General features: G+C 47.9%; 1 protein-coding gene across 8 annotated transcripts in view; it reads left to right on the top strand.

Annotated features, from left to right (window-relative positions):
• LOC142573188 (ubiquitin carboxyl-terminal hydrolase 11-like) overlaps positions 1–21,040 on the top strand; it is a 256,525-nt gene that overhangs the window by 203,926 nt on the left and 31,559 nt on the right. For 7 of the 8 annotated variants that reach the window (XM_075682766.1, XM_075682764.1, XM_075682768.1 and 4 more), the window contains 2 exons: positions 975–1,129; positions 17,747–17,899. In XM_075682766.1, the coding sequence (XP_075538881.1) occupies positions 975–1,129; positions 17,747–17,899 (308 nt within the window). Of the gene's footprint in view, positions 1–974; positions 1,130–17,746; positions 17,900–21,040 lie in introns of those variants that run through there. The other variant, XM_075682769.1, reaches the window with a different exon arrangement.

Genomic DNA, 21,040 nt, shown 5'->3' with positions numbered 1-21,040 from the left:
TTGGCATTGCATATTCTCTGTGCACATTCACGGTAGCGTTGCAAAAGTCGTGGGGCACCTTTTTATTGCGGGGTGCTGTTCTCGTCGCGACAATGACACTCATGAGGCTGACGTAATGTGCAGCTTCTCCCACTGTCTGGCCTGAATCGCCCGTGCTGTCGCTTTCCGGGTCATCCTTATCACTGTGGCTAGGTGACACTTCGGCAACACCAGAGGCAGTGATGGCGAAAAGTCGAACCTCGTAGCCGACATCTCTCCGCAGCCACAGCAGCGCTGCCGAGCAACTTCTTCTAATTCCAAATGCCACACACAGTAGACCCATGTTGCGTGCCAGCGCCGACTTCTTCGCGCATGTTCGATAGCACGAACGATGTCTAATTTGTCTTCTGTGCTGAGCACCCGGCGTTTTTTTTTATCCGAGCTTCAGCATGACACGAGTCCTCGCTTGCACGACGCCACAACGCTCTCTGGCACGGCCCAGAAATGATGTTGATGTTGATGTGGCTTCACGCACAAACGCACAGGGCGCTTGGAGGCCGTTGTTCTGATCTCTGAGGCTTGCTGTTCTGCCGGGCTGCCCAATGGAGACGACGCACCACCGTGTTTGCGCGACGAAAAGTGGAAACACAATGTGTTATCAGATACGTACGCAATAAACTGGTACGATTTTATGCAGATACAAAACACATTATGTTCAATGGCCGCTGACTCAGGGGTTTGACATTACTACTTTTAAAACGAAACTACTGTTTAAGCGGGTGCGGTTTAAAGAGGTTTTACTGTATTAGAAGTGACCTTGGCATGTGCTGCATTCTTTCATTACTTTCCTAGAATCCTGCACGCTCTCTCTCTTTTTCTTTCTTAGAGTAATTGTTTTGATTGAAGCAGAACGTCTCGTGCTCCACTGTGTTAACCGCAGGCGTGCTTGTGTTGTCCTGCTGGCCTGTGACGTGTGTCTCGCTCCTGTTGTGCAGGTTTGTGTTTCACGAGTTCTCTGGCAGCAAGGTGGACGAACGGGTGGATTTTCCCCTCGAGGCCCTCGACCTGGAGCCCTTTGTGTCGGGGCCTCAACCTCAGGCAGCGGAGAACCTCCTCTACGACCTCCACGCCTACATATGCCACATCGGAGGTGCGGTGACTTGTCTCAAGGGCATGAAAATTCGTACCCTTCAGGGGAATTTGTGAAACAGACTGTTATTCTTCCACTAGTGTTAAGGGGGGAACAGGGTGTGTAAAGCTATCTTGCTTATTTTTACACCAAATTCAGTTCAATAGACACGGTCTTATTCAGCTTTCTGAGCCGATCACAAGAACACAATTATTTTTTGATAGAGTAATAATTATGGAGATAACTAAAAGTCTATTACTATTGTTTGTGGAGACAATATGTAAAAAATATTGGGCAGAAAGCTATAATAATGCATGAGTGGACAGCAGAATGTTTAAGGAGTGAAGTGTTGCAAGCAATTTTCTAATTCAACAACAGTTGGCAATTTAGCAGCTCATCAGAGTTCACTGTTCATAGTATGGCTACTAGGGAACACAATCAAAAGCAAATAAATATATACCGTATTTACACGATTGTAAGTCGACTCGAATGTAAGTCGACCCCCCCATATCGCTTGACCGGAAAAAAAAAAAAAAAAAAAAAAACCCGAGGGCGCATTCGATAACGAAAATTTATTAGTAGCTGACATGGTCACTGGACTACTCGTCTTCACTAGTGCTGCCATCGTCATCGTTGCTGTGGTCCCACAGCGCGTTGTGGTCCAGCGAAATTTCAAATTTGGCAAACGACCGCACCAGGACATCTTGCAGAACAGCAGCCCACGCCAAATGCACCCAACCACACGCAGCTGTCAGGGAGGCTCTTCTTCTGCCGCCAGCCACTCGTACTCACGGCGGAGCAGAACCTTAAAATTAAGGCGAAGGTCCGGGCTTGTTTCATGACCACGTCACACTTCACTGGCAGGGACCGATCACGCATTTCAGCGACGCTGCCGCAAGCTTAGCCTACAGCTCCGGAAAGCGTCCAGACTTCGGCACGTCGGAAATTTCTCACTTGCCGCCACAGGGTGAAAATTTCGCTTAGCTGCAGTCGCCACTCTCGCACCACCCGTTTAGAAACATCGAAATTGCGGCCCGCTGCGCAGTGATTTGTTTCTTCGGCGTAAAGGATGGCAGCCCTCTTGAACGCTGCTGTGAACGAGTGCCGAAAGATTAGTGAGCCTGCAGCACTCATGACGACTGGGGAAGCATAGAAGTAGCACGTAGCCGGCAGTCAAGTGGAGCGTGTCAAAAAGTTCGTCAAACCAATGCCAATGCCTTTAAACAGAGAAAGAGAAACCCGCGAACGGTGTCTGCTCTTCCATGAACTACCGATACTCCCCGCAAGCTCCGCCGTTCTAAGGGTGCCGCCGCAAATGGGAATAGCGGCGCTTCTATCAACTATCGACACCCCCCATGAGTGTTGCATGCACTGTAAGACTCTCAAAAATGTTGAAAAACCCTTCCGAAAAGCAAACAAACATGCGGGATAGCGAAAAGATACGGGTAGGACCATAGAGCAAACATAAAATTGTAACTACGTTGTAGCTCTCGTTGGTTTTTGTTTCGATTATAAGTCGACCCCCAAACTTCAGACTTTCAAATTTTATAAAAGGGGTCGACTTACAATCGTGTAAATACGGTATTAGTAGGAAGAAAATGGAATCTCCTTGTAGCAGTTCTAGCGTCATGCATTTAGCACCATATAGAAATAAAAATTGCAGCTTTAGGTGTCTTAGATCTCGAGATATTGTTGCTACAAACAAGGAGGCTGAGCAAGAAGTTATTTTTGAGAAAATTGAGAAAAACAAGGACAACTTGATTTATTCAAGAATATAATGGAGCATGTACATGTTACCAGTTGTAACAGGCTAGTATGCTCCTGGCACATGCCCCGGTATGTATGCCACAGCGTGGTACGCTTATTATCGAAAAATAAAAATAAAATCAATAACATTGTCTCGTTTGTAGATTACCAGTGTTCAGCGTTTTGTGCACAGCAAGATTATTCATGAGGAATGGGTTGCATATTTGGTCGGCATGGCATCGCCATTGACTGCCCGCGAGACGAATATCTTTAATAGCAAAAGATATCACTCAATGACCTTTGCCAATCACTGGTGCTCCGCATTTCGGGCACACCGAGTTAGTTCACGAGGAACGGGGTGCATGTTTGGCTGCCGCTCGCGCAGAACCACCGCAGAACCATCGCAGATTGCTCACAAGTTGACTATCTCTGTGGCGAGACCGAAGTCGTATTTACCTTTGCCCGCTGCCGCACCGCAACTTGTGTTTTACGTGAGACAGCAAGGCAGTTATACAATCGAGGCTTACGATAACGAAGCGTTTCTCCATCGCATCCGAGGCAGCTGCGGCTGCGTCAGCACAAGTGAGAAAATCCGATTTTCGCTTGGTGGCTGGTGATGAAGCAAAGTCTTGCAGTTTTTCTGGAGCCGCCCCCACTTTCCCCAAATTGTTGGGCTGCAGTAGTTGTGCTGGAATGGCACATGAACACCGGCTGCTGCCAGAACCGTGTTCATCTGCTAAGCCTATTCTGCAATTGCGGGGGAGGCTTTGGCAGGGCTCAGCATGGGTAGCAAAATATTGCCGGCGCCTTCCAAAGCTACTGTGCACTTGCGAAAGTTTAACGCCCCTCATTTCTCCTTCTGTTTGCCAAATTTCATAGTTTGTAGTAAACTGAATTTGACATCGTTTTGCGCCGCGTTTGGCACATCCGAGTGGCCCGGGCAGGCAGTGAAAATCCGCCAGTAGCATGGCGTGCTTATGGTCACGTGCCTCAGTCGACGTATGGAATTGCACATCGGGACGACTTTTTCACGGACGTTTTCTTCATAGCCATTCTGTGCACAAAGCAGCGGTAGCTTGGCAGCTAAATGAGAGGAGTGTCTCTTTCAAACAAAACCAAGATGGCTGCTGTCGGAAACTTGGAAACGACAACTGCACGTCACTGAAAAAGGCCATCTTCTGTGCACATTTATCAGTAAAAATACAGCTCGCCGACATGATATAAAATGCTGTTCGCCAAAAACATCTAGCCTTGTCCTGTTGTCTTTGCCGTGTACAGTAGAACCCCGCTGTTACGTTCCTCACTGCTGCGTTTTCCCGGCTGCTACGTCGTTTTCATCCGGTCCCGGCATAGCTTCCATAGGATCCAATGTATAAGGAACCCCGCTGTTACGTCGTAGCTGTGAAAACGTTCCCGCATGATACGTCGCAACTTAGCCCCCCGAACCCGCCTGGGCTAAAGTAGGCAACGCGCTCCAACCGCCATTTTGGCTTTTGACGAGTTTTGGCCGGGCTTGGCTATGGAACTGGCTGCAAGAAGCCGCACGCCAGTTCGAGAGGCCGCCATCGAATTGGCGTGCGGCTTCTTGCAGCCAGCTCCATAGCCAAGCCCGGCCAAAACTCGCCAAAAGCCAAAATGGCGGTCACATACGACGACTACGTCGCCGTAGATGTTGTTGTCGGGACGTCAGAGTGTCAGAGCATCGCCGAGATCGTTGGGATCTCGGTCGCGAGTGAAGTCGCAGACTGCGATGCACGAGCCGCATGATGCCGGGGAGTTGCCAAATCGTAGCTTTCGAAAAGCCGTTGCGGCTCTGGACCTCCTCCGCAGGTACGTCGCACCTCACAGCGACGCTGACAGCAATGCGGCCTTCCAGGCTATTGAGAAACGTGTGGTGATTTCTAGCGAGCGAAAGAAACGGCAAGCCACAATTCTGGACTTTTTTTTAGGTCCTAAGCGCACTCTGTGGAAATAAACTCTATAGTTGAAGCTGCACTTTTTTTCATTCATTTTCGGAGCTTTCCTCACTGTTGCGTTTTCCCGGCTGTTACGTTTTTTTTCCCCGGTCCAGTGAAAAACGTATGAACGGGGTTCCACTGTAGTATCAATGAATGCCTGGGTTAAGTGCACAATGTGTGATTGTTGCAGCCGCCACTCACCACAATCACATCAATTTTATTATCGCTTCTTGTTTCAAGTACATCACAAAAAAGCATTTTACCTTCTTTTAAGGAAATTTAGTGGTGGCAGCTAGACGTAAATGCCATGTGTTGTAGCTCCGACGTGGCGGCCGGCCGGAGGATTTACGGCATGAGGCTTACACGCCGGGGCGCGGCGCCGTCAGAAAGAGCCGGATTGCTTCAGTCGGGGACCAGACAAAGAATGAATTTTTATTTCTTTCTGCGAGGGGAAACAGGAGGCAACTTACAGCGTTTGGCGCTGAGTGGCGCCCTGACGTGGGGATGCGCGACTCTCACGCGTCCCCTGATATGTTGTTTACCCGCACGGCGCATCTCCTGCAATCCGGCTTCGCCGCGCGGCCTGGCGCCCGCGGCGGTCGGAGTGGTTGAGGCGCAGTACGAGAGAGGGCGCGAGTGTTGCGCTGCTAACGCCGCCGACAGGCGGGGTGGGGTTACTTGGGCGCCGAAAGACAAGGTGCTTCCTCTTGGGTTCGGGACAGCAAGCAGTGCGGACGTGCCATGCCGCGCGTGCGCCGATCCATGCTTCTGCGAGACCGTCTCGCGTGGCTGCCTTGGAACGCGCCACCGTTCGCGTGACCGTACACGCGAACGACCAGGCGTTGGGATCCAGCATGGGGCGAACATATTCGCTTGCTATCCGGTCGCGGTGAGTCGGACTTCTAGATTTGTCGCGCGCCCATCGGCATGTTTTGTGGATAACAACTCGGCTAGCAGGCATTGATCTACGAAAGGTGCAATAAATGCCCTTGTGATTGTTCGTACTACTGTGTTGTCATTCCTTTGTCCCAAGAGCATGGGTGTGAGAACCCCACAACGTAAACAACCCAGAAGCTAACACAGGATACCACATCACCTCTTCCTTGAAAGGAAAATGCACTACTTGCTCTCCCCGCAACAAAAGTAAGTCAAGAGTCACAGAAGAACACATGTTAGCACTGTAACACATGGGTTTAGTGATGACATCTTTACACAATAGAAAATGACATCTTTGGCTTTCCCATTTCGAAAAAAAAAAAAAAAAACGCACAACATGAAAACTGAAAATGGACACGATTTCAGCAGAGTTCAGAAGAGTTTCAGTACCCGTCTTGGGAAGATGATGAGATGCCGACTTGCACACACAGATCACACATGAAAAAAAGTTTAGAGAGTACAAAAGTAGACAGTGCAAACATCTGTGTGCCCCCTGGGACTGCAATGATGGGTGGCTCATTCGCCCTGAGCCTGACTCGAGGCAACTATGTGGCTGTCGTGAATGGAACATTATGCGTAAGCACCTTACACTCCAAGTTGTGATAGTCCCCCCGTAAGAATGCTAACGACCTAAGTAATGTTGAAAAACTTTTTTGGCATGAAAGGCCAATTCGTATGGCAGTCAGTACCGTAGTAATGATGTGTGTACTGCACGATTACGCTACAAGAAACCTAATGTATCCCCTATACCAGTAGTAACTGGAAGAAAAGGTGGGAGACAATCATCAAGGGAAGGGTAGTCACTGGAGCGACTCTTTTCAGTGAATTTTCCAAGAAAATCCTGTAGTGCAGGGCATTTCATAAGTTTGGATGCATTCCATCGTTTGCCATTTTCAAGCATGAAATTATTGCGACCTACCCTGCGGTAAATCTTAAATGGTCCCGAGTATTTAGGACCGGATGTTCTCGAGTCACATACTTGGACAAGATCTCCTGGACGAAAATGAGGGCATTTTGTTGCACGACGACGATCCACGGACGTCTTAACACTTTTGGCGTAAGAGCCGAATTCGCATGCAATCACTTCCTTGATAGTCTGGAAGCTATACTCGGTATCTTGATCCCAGACAAACGGTTGTCCTTGCTTTAGCAGTTTCCTAAGCAGTTCTACCAATTCAGCGTACTGCGGGGTCAGTTTAGAGTAGTATCGTGCGAGACCAAGAAATTAATGCAGTGACTTCTTGTCGGTTGGCTGCGGTGCATCAACAATTTACTGAACTTTGTTTATGAGCGGCGAAATGCTGGTTGCACTGAACCTTTGTAGAGTAGCCTTTCTCGTACTCTTGTTGATGCGACACCATGGAGGATTTGGTCGCGAAGAGACTTGTTGTGCCAGACGCCGAACGCACAAGCAGGCGCTAGCCTTTGTAGCGCGGTGACGAAGTCCTGGAAGGTTTCCCCAGGTAGTTGCTTCCTGTCCCGGAAGATAATGCGGTGCACCAGGGGATTGGAGCTTTCTTCGTAGTGCTGGTCGAAGATCCGAAGAATGTCTTCGAACGAACTAGCCGTCTGGTCCGTTTGCGGCGCGAGGTCATAGCAGAGACGCTGTCCCTCAAAGCCTAAGTTACTAAGTAAAATGGCTTTCTTCCTCTCGTCTTGTAGTGCTTTGCATCTGGTTGCCTGGAGGAACGTGCAAAAAGAATGTTTCCATGTGAGCCACGGTACCGAAGGAGTACCGGGTAATGCAAGGAAAGGCGGCATGGGGGGTGCGAACGCCATGTTGGGCACCGAGAACAAAGGCGGGGGAGTTGCGGTGGACGACGTCGAAGTAGACGTAGCGTCTTGCATGCCGGAAGCAGGGGAGCAGCAGAAGTAGAAAAGCAAGGGGACGTAAAAAGTAAAGTGAACGATTTACCTCGTCGCCAGTTTGTTGTAGCTCCGACGGGGTGGCCGGATGGAGGATTTACGGCATGAAGCCTAAACGGCCAGGGTGCGCAGCGCCGCAAGAAAGAGCCGGACTGCTTCAGTCGGGGACCAGAGAAAGAATGAATTTTTATTTCTGCGAGGGGAAACAGGAAACAACTTAGTGTTTGGCGCTGAGTGGCACCCTGACGTAAACGACCCAAAACCGAAACCAGAAGCCAACACAGGATACCACACCATGCTTTAGTGGCTTGCCACAATATGTCGATCACTCCACAATGTCTGTGATGTCATGAAGCATGAAAGGGGTGGCGGAACATTGCTCAGCACTAGAAAAAAGAGTCGTAAGCACACACGCATATCATATCGCTTCATACACTTTCTATTACGATTACTGCATTGTGATAATTGTGACAATTGCATGACTATTGCTAAGCCGTTGCGTGACCGTAGGTGTTCTATGTGGTTCAGATGCCATTATGGTTAATTCATTTTGCCTTGCAATTAAAGTGTGGGCTTTTGTACTTTGACTCGCCTCAACAAAATGAATGCTAAATAGGGTATTACAGTCGAACCCATTTATAATGATTCCAGATATAACGATTTATCAGTCATAGCAACCGCATTTCACTGCATTTAAGATTTTCTGACCCTGCCTATTGGAACTGCGCCCAGATATAACGAACAATTTGAACAGTGGCATACTGTTACTACGAGCACTTTGAAACTGGTTGCTGTAAAAGGAGGACGCATGCGAAGTTTCAAAGCACAGAATCGCTACCAAAGTGGGCACATGCCAGCGCACCCTCTGACAGTGCCTTAATTTTTATCAGGTTGCTCCACCCACTGCGCAACGCACTTTTACCGGGCGCACGGAGCAAGAAACATTTAGGAGTGGAAACTCCACTGTTTGCAGTGACCAGAAAAAGTCACACGCCCGCGGAGCCGTTATCATGCTGGCGGCCTGGAAAGAAATTACCGCCGTTGAGAGTGCACCGAAGCCGCCTGCCCGGGCGCTGCATTTTTATTTTTTTTCGCTGCAGCTTCTACAACGCGCCGCATGGCGCGGCCGCCACTGTATATGGTCCCGTCGGTGCATACAACAATTGTGACCTTATCTGGTCGCCCGCGCTCGCTCGCGCTGACGGGAGTTTCACCTCCTAAATGTCTTACTCCGTGGCTGGGCGTTACTCGGGCTGGGTGGTTCTGGCTGCCCGCGAACTGCCAGAACCAGCCAGGACGATGTTGGTGTGGCTGCTCCCTGGAAGTTCTCTGGCTAGCAGACGACAAGAAGAGGCGATGAGCGCTCTCCTCCATCTTTGTAAGGACTTGCCTGATTCCAACACGGGTGCTTGAGCACTTTTACCTCGCTCAGCCAACTGGCTATGGTCACCGAATTTTCTTACTTCTAGCGTTATCTTCTTGGGTTTTAATGCACTGTTCTGCTTTCTGAGGCGGTACGATACGAGCGGCAGCAATCCATTTGAAGCTTTTTTTTTGTGTGTGTGTGTGTGTGTGTGTGCGTGCGTGCTGTGTGTGTGTGCGCACACACGTGTGTGCGTGCATCGTGAAGGCTTATTCCGACACATTGTGGTGCCTTTTCTGTTTATCCTTCTCTGTTGGTATCCCTTTTCAAGGTGTCTACTAACCAGAGAAACCGGGAATTCGCAGGGATTTTGAATTATCTGGAAATACTCAGGGAAAAGTCGGGGAATTTGTGCTTATATCAGGGAAAATTAGTTGTAATTTTATGGAAACAGAACGAAACTCGCAGTAATGCTGGCTCGCGTAACAGAGAGGGATTGTAATGAATAGTCTTTTGACGCCGTGTTGTCGGCTGGAGGAGTTTACAGTCAGTGGCCGACTTTCCGGACACCTGACGGCTTCGCGGCACTATCATGTACCCCATAGAATCAATGTCTAAGAACGTCTGAAATTTCGGACACAAGAGCCCTTCGCCGTCCGATTTTCTGACTTTTTGCCGTGACCGCAGGTCCGAAATGGCATTAATCAAAGCCACCACTGCCGCCATTTTGATTACCTCACCACCATGGCAAACGCTAGGCCTAGCTGCTTCAACGTTCGTTATAAAGCTTCTTGCCATTCGGCGCCGTGTTTTTCATTGAAAGAATTCGCCGCTTTTTCATTGAAAGAATTCGCCGCTGTAAGCAGTGGCACTGACTCCGTCTTTGTGATCCTCACGAGTGGCTTCGAAGCTCAGAAAGTATGGCGCATTGAATAATGCCTGTTCCCAAAAGTCAGCTTTGCCTCAATACGAAAGTTATACGGTGAAGCATAACAATCGTGGGAAGGAGCAATTGTCACGGGACACAGTATCTATTCCTTAATTATACACGCGTCCATCCACCATCTCCTGTCACAGTACGGGTACTGATATGCCTAATAAGTGTGATGGCAGGCCTCTTCGGATGTGCCTTTGGCGATTTGAGCCTTTAATGGCAGGAAAAAACATGCATTCATTTTTACGGACTGCCCAATTTTACGGACGTTCTCGCGGCCCTTAGGGAGTCCAAAAAATCAGACGTTGACTGTACAGCTGACGAAGAGGATGCTTCCAATGGTCCATGGGGCGAAAGCGCGGTAGAAGAGGAACGAGAACAGAAAGGACCTATGCATTGAGGAATGAACGGAAAAGGAAGCCTGCCGGCGCTTTTTTCAAATTGCTTGAGCTCAAAAAACAAAGTGTTGGCGGACGCTGGAATGCAGGTGTTCCTCATCCAAACCGAAATAAACTCGCTAAAGCAGTGAAATGCAACATTGAGGTGTTGTGCGGAGGCTGAGAGTATGTCAGGAGAGTTCAGGTTGATGCACCAGATGTTGCAAATCTAATTTGTGACAAAGTTCGGGCCTCACACGAATGAGCTTGCTATAAATTGATAAGAGTAGCTCGTATCACCTTCAGTCACGGTGTGCACATTTGTAGACACGACCTATTTTTGCTATTTCTGTGCAGTGGTAGCAAGGAATAGAGCTTGAACATTAAGCTTACGGCAAACTGAACGTTCTGTTAACCTAAATTACTTCCATTTTGTTTCTGAATGATATGTATCATTACAGAGTATTGCTTTGGTGAAGGCACTACCATGTTTTACGTCACGCTTGATGTGGGGCATGTCGGTAACAACCTTGAAGTATATAAATTTTTTCCTTTCTTGAAATGCTTGAGGCTAATGAATAACTTGTGCATGTCGTTCGAGCGGGGGATTTAATCCTTTATATGAATAAGCGTAGCATGACTGACTTTGCAATATTCAAATATTTAGTTACTCTATAATTATATTGACTCATCATAAGATGCTCAAAGAGTCATTCTATCACCTTGGTCTGCTTTCAATGGAGTCTCAAGCATCACCTATGTTTCACACATATGTATCGACAGTCGATCATAATTCGTGACTGAAGTGGATATTCGAAAACATTTGTTTATGTATGCATCTCATTTTTATTCATATTTGAGAATGTTCCACTCAATTTGCAATTAGTTCTACCATTTTTTTCAAAGTTATCTTATTCGCTGTGCATTTTACTAATCCCTCGCTACAGATTTTTTTTTTAATATAAAATAAATGATGCTCCTTGCTATTCAAACTGGAATAAGTAATTTCTTAGCATGCTTACTAGAGAGTGACAGCATCGGGCGACATAGTGTCAGCCTGTCTTGACGTAAAACAAAGTTCTGTGTCACTCGGAGAATTTTGCAAAGGCACTCAGGGAAAACCTCGAAAACTCCGGGAATTTGGAAATGTCAACTTGGTAGACGCCCTGCTTTTCACACCTCTTGCATTTATGCAGTGATTTGTCCTTTTTCTGCAGTTAGAGAAAGCGTCGCAGCTAGCAAGTGTTCGCTCCATCTCTTTGTCGTATGCTTGGGTGGCAGCTGGAAACCAATGGGCTCTAACTAGGCTGTTGGTGGTAAAAAAATGCACTTTTTGCGTAATGGCCACACATACATAAACTTATTGCTCTCGTGTTTTGTGACCAATGCTGGTTTTCGCGTGAAACTTTTCGCTGGTCATAGGCGGCATGCATTTTCATGTACCCGCTGCATCTCCAGCTCCTTCAGCACAGGGGTTGAAGAGAAGCACTATCGGCCAAAACAATCCTGAAATCGAAGCCCAAGCAGGTTGGCACAAAATTTTATGCAAATAAGACGTGCCTGATATCCTGCGTTTTCTTGTCTCATCAAATGATGACAAAATGTCGACTCACCCATCTCGCCTTTGGGCAACATGATCGCGGCAAGCTGGCATCCTCGAGCGATTGCTTTTGGGGATACGCCACTTATGCGCAATCTCGCGTCTTGGCATCGGACGCGTCGCAGGCCGTTTGTTGCGCTGTGCAAATTCAAGTGCGCAGTGTCTATCCTGTGCCAAGTTGCACAAAATCTCAGGAAAGCGATCATATCGCCAAATGAAACTATATATTTTTAAGCTGGCAATGCATCAATGGGCCAACTACGCTGAGTGTGCAGTGGCCTCGCTGGCCATTGCCATGCTGGTAGCATGTTTATGTTTATCTCGTGGCCAGCCACTTTGACATTTGATTTGAAAGAGCTACAACGTCGCATTTTGTTCTCTAGGTGACATTCTTAACGAAAACTTTGAGCTAGATGCAGGAAAGTGCCGGGAACAAATAGTAAGATACTAAAATACAATTTTTGGACCAAGGTGGTGTTGAATCGTAACCGGCATCATCAATTCTTGTGCATTTTGAAGGGAGAGTCTACATACAGCAAAGTACTGATGTAACGGCCACCTTTTGCGCAACTACCGAATTCGTTATAAACAGGTTCGACTGCATATTATGATTATGTGCGACGCGGCAGTCTCTAGACATGGGATGTCATAGGACCGAGTTGAAAGGCAGCTCTTACAAATTCCTTTTCCTCTTCTTTGTGGCATTGTTAGCTTGACACAAGATGGTGGCCATTAACTTACTAACTGAAAGAAAACAACTCAATGATTTTAGCTCCTTAAATAATTATGACTTTGTGGCATCACAGTTGTGCGTGTAACAGTGCAAGGGCGATTAAAATATTTGTGTCTGAAGCAGCCTAATGATCCTAGTAATTTACTGTCACTCACAGTGGCCTACCTTGCTTAATAGAACTCCTTACCTGTTTGTATTGCAGAGCAAGAAAAAGAAAGAAAAAAAAAACGAATGTAAATGAACGCATACTATTGTGGTGATGTGGAGTGTGCGTTAACTTGCTGCTTTACCTTTGTTTTACAGGAATACATACATTCTTTAAAGCAATGCAACATTCACAGAGAATGCACTAATCATTGACTTGCGCAACAATATTTGCAGAGTAGGCAGAACTTAAGCAAAACTTACACAAAAAGCCTCAAGAAAGTGCCAAAACGAAGACTTTGTGGCCAAGTGCCAGACCCTCTGTGAATGACAGCTTGCACTTCTTTGAAGTAAATATAATTCTGTGCATTTTGTGCAAAAACTGTGGCCTTGGAGAGCAACATAAGGTTAGTCCACTGCAGTCGGCACGTTTCACTACCAGAAAATAGGGCCACATTGTTCAGAGTGGAATGCCGTTGTGTACATTTTGATGCGCGGCAACAGTGCTTCCAAATGTAGTTTGATCTCGCAGCGAATATAGTAGAACTGCTTTGACACGATCACATTTCTTACGATTTCTGGTGACAATGTTTGTGATAGAGAACACAAAAAGTGACCCAATCCAGTGAGCGACCGATTTTCTGAACCTCGTGGGGACCTAAATATCGTCATAAAAATCAAAGTCCAAAAAAATTCGTTCACCCTAAAAAATTAAATTTATTAGGCTTAGAGTGGTTTAAAAAAATCTCTAATAATGCGCCTGCGTCGTACTACGCTTGGAGGCAATCAGATTTGCTATGATTTGTGCAAGAGTGACATCGTTGCCGTATACAGTTGACAAGAACATCACCACACTGACGATCTTCGTTGGCAGAGATCACCATGGAGATGGAAGAAACGAGTCACGTTACTACACACCACTTGGCTCTTGCAAAGGTACAGGAGGTGATACCGATCACACAAATGTGAAGCTGTGCAAATACACAGAAAGATGCGACGTCGCCCAAGACACACCTGCTTCGTGGACACACCACATGCAAAATAGCAACCTAAAAAAAAAAGAAATTGGTCCCACTGTTACATCTCAACACCACAAAGGTCTTAATTGAACGTTTGCCACGTGTCAAACCACCGCACCTCCTGTCCAGACGACAACGCAGCGTGGACACTCACAGTTGAAATGCGCTCACCCTACCATTACCTGGAAACCTGAGCAAAGGATAAAAAGGAGGGATACACGACAACATATTGAGAGGCGCAGTTAATTAGAAGACGTTTGCGACGAATCAAATCCTCACCCATTCCTCAGCACTTATCCAGCCATCAAGACAGCGTGTAAACTGGCTGTCGCAGGGTTCCACGAAAGGCCCTCACCTCGCCCTTTACCTGGCAGCCTGAGCGAAAAAAGGGGGAGGGGCAACGACGAACGAACTAGGTGTTGCTGGTTGATTTCTTTCCATAGATTCTGTGGGGATGCGCGACTCTCACGGGTCCCCTGATATCTTTTCCCGCATAGCTCCTGCAGTGCGGCTTCGCTGCGTGGCCTGGTGCCCGCGGCAGTCGGAGTAATACAAGCGCAGTACGAGAGAGGGCGCGAGTGTTGCGCTGCTAACGCTGCCGACAGGCGGGGTTACTTAGGCGCCGAAAGACAAGACACCCTTTTTGGTTCGAGATCATCCAGCCGTGCCGACGTCCCTTCGCGGGCGCCGATCCATGCTTCTGCAAGACCGCCTCGCGTGGCCTGCCTTCGAACGCACCACCGCTCGCGTGACCGTATGCGCGAACGACCAGGCGTTGGGACCCAGCATGGGGCGAACATATTCGCTCGCTATCCGATCGCGGTGAGTCGGACTTCTAGATTTGTCGCGCACCCATCGGCATGTTTTGGCGATAGCAACTCGGCTGGCAGGCATTGATCTATGAAAGGTGCAATAAATGCCCTTGTGATTGTTTGCACTACTGTGTTGTCGTTCCTTTGTCCTAAGAGCACGGGTGTGAGAACCCCACAATTCCAAACCAGTTTCTTCGGAGGTGGAGTTACTACTGGTTATTGTGAGCATGGGCATAGTATCGGAACGGAGGTGACAATGGTGATTTGCTGCTGGACAGTCTTCAGATTCCCTAGTCGGCTCGCCTAGGGAAGACGACGGTATTGAAAGCCAAGACTTTTCGAGAGTGAGGACAGAGGGTCCTGATGTGAACTGTGATGTTTATCTTGCTCCTGCACGGAGTGGGCTTCTATACTGGAGCCGCATAACTTAGCTAAATAAACCATTTTCCCTTCATTTTCTACAACTTGACGTCATATTCGATGGGCTTGGTGGATTCCTTGCCATGACCGCCACCCCAGCCACAACACCACATTAAGTGATTATGACAATAGTGCCGACCGAAAAAATAAAGAAAAAAAAGTGCTGTCCCCTGGAGCGTTTTGTCAGCTAAGGAAGAGTGGGCATGTCCTCTGAGACTGGAGGATGATGTGGGCTCTCTATTGATAGTGTGCACCTCCCAATCTTGGAGTCTGTAGAACGGGCCACTGGAAGCCAGACCAAGCCAGTGGAAAATCCAACATGGCAGCCTTCAAGATTGGGTAGCGTGGCTTGTAATGAGCCATTTTGTCTGGAAAATTGAAATTTGGGGCCTAAATTTGTCCTAAAAATTGGTCACAAAAATGCATGAGCTCTATGGGAACCCTCACAGTACATTTATGAAGTACAGAATATCCATTGTCTGAGTTTTTGGAGTTCAAAAAATCCGTCAGCTTTTTTTTACTGGTTTGCAGCCTTTCTTCACTGATTTACAGCCTTTCTTACTGGTTGATATGTTCCCGGAAAGCTGTCTTTCATCACCAACATTCATTAAAGCACCAAAGTGCGTTCGTATGATATGTTTTGAGGGCGCTGGACCTCATGTAAAAAAAAAAAAAAAAAAAAGACACGAGGCATCCGCGATCAAGGACAGTAGTTGCTGCTGCAGCAGCTTTCTCGCAGTACTCGCCTAGCCGCGGGACGCGAAAACGCTGGCACGCACTCAGTTTCCTATTCCAGTAGCAGCAGATCTCCTCGCGAGTCATCGCACGGCATATTTACAGCTGTCACCACCAACCCTATTGCAATAAGCATTTTCACCTATCTTGTGTCACATAGGTGCCATTGGAAGGATACTGTATGCTCTTCATAGGTGATAATGCAAATGCACTACCGTTCCCTGCTGCAGGCGGTGTGAAGTGAGCGCCATGTTTCGCTCTGGCAGCGCCGTATTGTGGCATCGCCCACCAGCTTGGTTTTGTTTCGGTTTCTTGTCGCCATCTTAAAACACTACGCAATAGGTAAACAACAACAAGCGTCTTGGGTCGCTCAGGGCCCACTAACTCGATGCGCATTGGCGTCTCATGCTGCAACGATTTGCGCTGAGTGGGCACATCAAAACTTCCCACCAAAATGCTCCGCCTGAAGAAGCTGCCGAATTGAGCGTAAGTTTGCCAAAGCCTCAAAAACGGCAACACAAGTCATGGACTGCTCAAGCACCACTAGCTCAGGCACCTCGATGTCTTGTGTTGCAACAATTTGCGCAACGCTTTGCATTATGTTGATGTCAACTACAGTCGAGTCTGCCAAATCCTTTCGTGACTTCGGATCATATGGTTTTCCGGTTTAGTTAAGTCGAACCCGACTATATCGAGCCCGTTTACATCAAATTATTCTATATATCAAACAATTTCTGGACACGGTATAGTTACGATGAGTATATATAGCAAAAATTACGCTTACATCGAACAAATGTAGCAACGATTCCCAATATACCGAACGTCAAGCGGCAGAAAAGTGCCCCCAGAAGCTGGCTTTGTCTCGTGGTGGCAGGGAAGCCCGGCGGCGACTCCATCCAACCGCTCTCCGTACCGTGACTGCGATGCCTCGGACCCCCCCCCGCTAGAAATGATCCTGGCCCGCCCGCAATGCTTGCTCAGGCAGCCAATCAGAGGCTCTTGTGCCCTCGTCATGCAAGATGGTGAAAGTCAGAGTTGTCTCGCTGCTTTTCTGGTTCATTGTGTGTGCGCCTTGTGGGCCTTCTCCTGCAGTGTTGCTGTGATGAAGCGGCAGAATTCGCCTTTCGTCCTGAAGCTCGAAAATCATAAATCGTGTCGAATGCGGTGAGAATCTTGGAAGAATAAGGGGGAGATTAGGGCTAAAGCGGCCAAACTCACGACCTGGTGCCCGAGGCGTACGCACGGCCGTGTACGAGTGGTTCATCCGAAATTGCTTCAGCTGTGCCGGCTTCCACGTGCTCGGTGATGACTAAATTCTGATGAATGCGATGAAGCCGTTGCCGGTGTTGCCAAAGTTTGGAGCGAGCTGTCAGAATTTCCGGAAGCTGTTGACGAATCAACGGTGGACGAGTTTGTGAGTGCAAATGATGGTGTTGCGACCGTGGGAGAGCCCGAAAACGAAGACTACGTTGCCGACATCGTACCGAGCACAAGCGAAAGTGGGTACAATGAGGAAAGCAACAACGGTCCTTTGCCCACACTCTCCGAAATGGTTGGTGCGCTCGCAGTAGTCCGGTGCTTCTGCGCGAATGCTGAAGGTTGCGGCCTCAGCTGCTCTGACTCCTTAGACAATGTGAAGTGCATGCATCGCAGGCACTTCACATTGCCCAAGCAGAAGAAAATGCAGGATTATTTCATGCGAAACTAAGCTAGTGTCATCGATAAAGTGATTTTATAAATGGTATGTGCTTTTATGACATCCAATTATTTAGCAGGCTTATATCGAATTATGCTCTATATCGAACTGATAGGAGTCTTCTTGCGAGTTCGATATAGCCGGGTTCCATTGTACCTTTTTCTCGTCCCCCCCCCCCCCCTTAAAAAAAGAATGTATGAACAAGGTTCTACCGTATGTAGCGCATGCCCATACTCGTGAAAGCATGAAACAGTTTCCGACAGATGCCTACTAACTTATCCAAATTTGTCTACTTGCAGGGGTCAACTGTGGTCACTACACGGCGTATACACGCCACTGGACTACGGGCGAGTGGTACCACTACAATGACGAGTCAGTTGGCAAGCAGCCCCCGCCTCGTCTGGAGGAACAGGCCCATGCCTACATCCTCTTCTACCAGCGACGCTCTACTGGTACTTCTGGTCCTTTCGCTATAGGGCATGGCATTTGTGAAACAGTTTTTATGGCAGGCCTTGTGGGGCGCGCAGACTGCGAAGGCCAGCTGCTCCTTTTTTGACGACAGGGCTCCTCTCACCTCGAACAAATGGCAAACACCACAGGGGCAGTTCACACTGATCCTGATGGCTCTTCTGTGGTGAGGGTGGCACTGCTCGCATACTTTTGCTGCAGCCTGATCGTCATCCGCGCGAAGCAGCAACGATAAAAACAACTGAGCACATGCCCTTGATCAGGACTGTGTCAGTTATATCATCATATAACAGTGCACTGAAGACTCCATTGAAAGAAAGGAAAAGTAGTAGGACAATCCTTTCTAGTAAGTCCTTGTTAGTACACAATAATTAAATACTGATTTATTGTACTGCCAGACATGTTGCAATTTCTGTAATAAAATCATTGGACCACCCTCACAAAGCAAGTGCGCAGTTATTGGCTTTAGACATGACAAGCGAGGAAAGGCTACCGTATTTATTCGAATATAGGTCTATCTTTTCTTTTTTTCAGAAATGTTACCCATAATTAGCTGTCAACCTACATTGGTGATCAAAGCTAGCAAAAGTACGGAGCCAATGGAGTTCCAATAAGAAACAGCCGCCGCTGAAGCCGTGAAGGCCAAGGTGGCAAACCAAAACACCCTGCCATGCATGTTGATACCGTACGACGTAGCAGCAGTTGCACAAATCACAAATCACCTGATTTACTCGATTATAATACACACCCACACAGTACTGCGCACTTGTAGAGTACTGCGCTCCCGTACAGTAAAGTACTAACTAAATTAAGGGGGGAGGCTACCCTGGAGACCGAACTTTCTTATTTTTTAAGATATCCAGATGAAACTTTCAGGGTACGTTCACACCACTGAACTATGAGGAACTGCAAAGTTTCATGAAGATATGTTTATTAGTTCCAGAGTTATTGAGGTCTAACTAGGTGATTCATGTATATGCCTGAGGAAGAGCCTGGAGAAATGCCAGGACATCGTAGGAAGCTGAAATTCACTGTGATGATCCCTTGATAGATATCCCAGGGGGCTAAAGAGCCCTTTTCTTTAATTTCCCCTCCAAAAATTTTTAAGACAACTTTGAATTTGATGTAGCCAGTAATGACCACATCCATCAAAAATTAATTGCTTATTATAAATTAACTGCACCAGCTTTCAAAAAAAGAAGCCTGTTACCCCCTGGCAAAGTCATTCAGGAACAGAATAAAAAAAACGGCATACAAATCTGAAGAGCGGTTCTTGAGATATCGCCTTCCCCAGCACCACTACTAGCGAAAAAATCCATTCCGAGAAAACAGGCCTTAAAGTTGAACACATGTGTTTCTTTATTAGAAAGCTCCTGCGGAGCTTCTAATTAGCTCTTGCGGCTCCAGGCACACTCAGTGTGTCGGATTTTCGACTGGCGACAGCCGAAAGCACAGTTCCGCCGCTGAAAAGCGTCTACGCAGTCGGCACTCGCTGCGAGAGATAGGAAGTTCGATGCTCGTACAAGACGCATATCGCGCTCCCGTGCACCGAACATCTGCACTGTCTTGGGCTTTGCCGGCATCGCGTGCAGCGAAGAACTAGCGAAAAAAGAAAAGCTGAACAAATAATCTAAAAGATAGCGCAAGGCGATGAGCAGCGCGCAAGCTCATGTTGAGGCCGACAGAGCAAGGGGCAACAACGACGCGAGCGCGGCAACAAAGGGAGCAGCCGCCGCCGCCCGCGCAGCAGCCAATGGCAGGCGCGCTTTAGCCCGCGAGATTTGAGCAGCAGCCGCTGCCCGCGCAGCAGCCAATGGCAGGCGTGCCTTAGCCCGCGAGATTTGAATGCACTGCTCCGGCCAATCAGCGCTCCGCATCACATCGCAGGAAAACGCCAATAGCGTCTCAACCGCGCCGACGATGCCATTTTGCAAGGCGGCAAAATATAGACAAAGAATCCACGGTCAAAACGACACCAAGATGGCGCGGGCAGGCCGCATGGGCCGGGAATGGCGCGCCCGCGAAGTTTGACTTCATTTCGGCATTTGCGCGTTTTTTGGGCCGCGGTGGCCTCAAAAGTAGCGTTATTTTTGGTACTTTACGGTTGAATTAGGTGCTGATAATTACAGAACAGGTAGTTTATGAGACATACAAACCAAAAATATGGTTTTTCAAAAATCGACTTTTTCGCTATTTTTCGGTTTTCAAGGGCCGCGTCCCCCCTTAAGAAGGGACGCAGCTTTTGCATTACGAAAAATGGCGAAGAAGAAGATCGATTTTTTGAAAATAACATATTCAGTTTCAATAACTCTTTTTCTATTCGATTCCGAACTATCATCATTATAAACCACGTAGAAATACTCTAAAAACTTTATTTTATCAGCCAAGGTGGCGAAAAATTCCACGGAAATCAAGAGAGAGCAGCGTTTTTCAAGACACAATATCTCTGGAACGGTTGCAACCGAGCACCGCCAGCTTGGTCTCGTTGTGAAGTGTATTTCTCCGTCTTCAAATGTGCTGCTTCAGCTATCTCCTTCATACAGAAACAAGCACAAAGAAAGCAAATTATTGAAGGTCCCGCCGGAGTCTGTGATTGGCCGCACCCGCCATGTGATTCCAGCTCAGTTTGCCATTGGTCCGGCGCTCGCATCGTCTGCTCGGCTCTCTGCACCTCACGAGCCTGGAAGTCTCCACTCGCCGTAATCTCGACGTGTCAAAACGGGTGCTACGCAGACATCGCAGTAGCGTGGCCGATCCCTACGTCTGTGGATGTTTCAGACCCGCGGCTAAGCATTCCGAGCATCCGCGACGCAGACTTTGCGACCAAGATTCACGCATGGAATCGTCGGACATACGGCTAGGCCTTTCAGCACTCAGTGTTTCAGAATTTGGTCACAAATTCTGAAACGAGGATTGCGTGCGCACATTGCACACGCAATCCTCGTACCGTGGCTAAGCATTTCGCGCATAAGATTCTGTGACTCGACGAATCACATTGCACATTGCGCGGAGACATCTCGGACTCTCGCCTAAGCATTTTGTGGATCGGCACCTCCGAGTGCATGACTAGGTACATCGAGCGTCGATTCCTCGAGCCCGCGTCTAGGCATTTCGCACGTCGGCAC

The sequence above is a fragment of the Dermacentor variabilis genome, chromosome 2 (assembly GCF_050947875.1).
Source record: "Dermacentor variabilis isolate Ectoservices chromosome 2, ASM5094787v1, whole genome shotgun sequence".
NCBI lineage: Eukaryota > Metazoa > Arthropoda > Arachnida > Ixodida > Ixodidae > Dermacentor > Dermacentor variabilis.
This window is presented reverse-complemented; position numbering and strand designations above follow the sequence as displayed.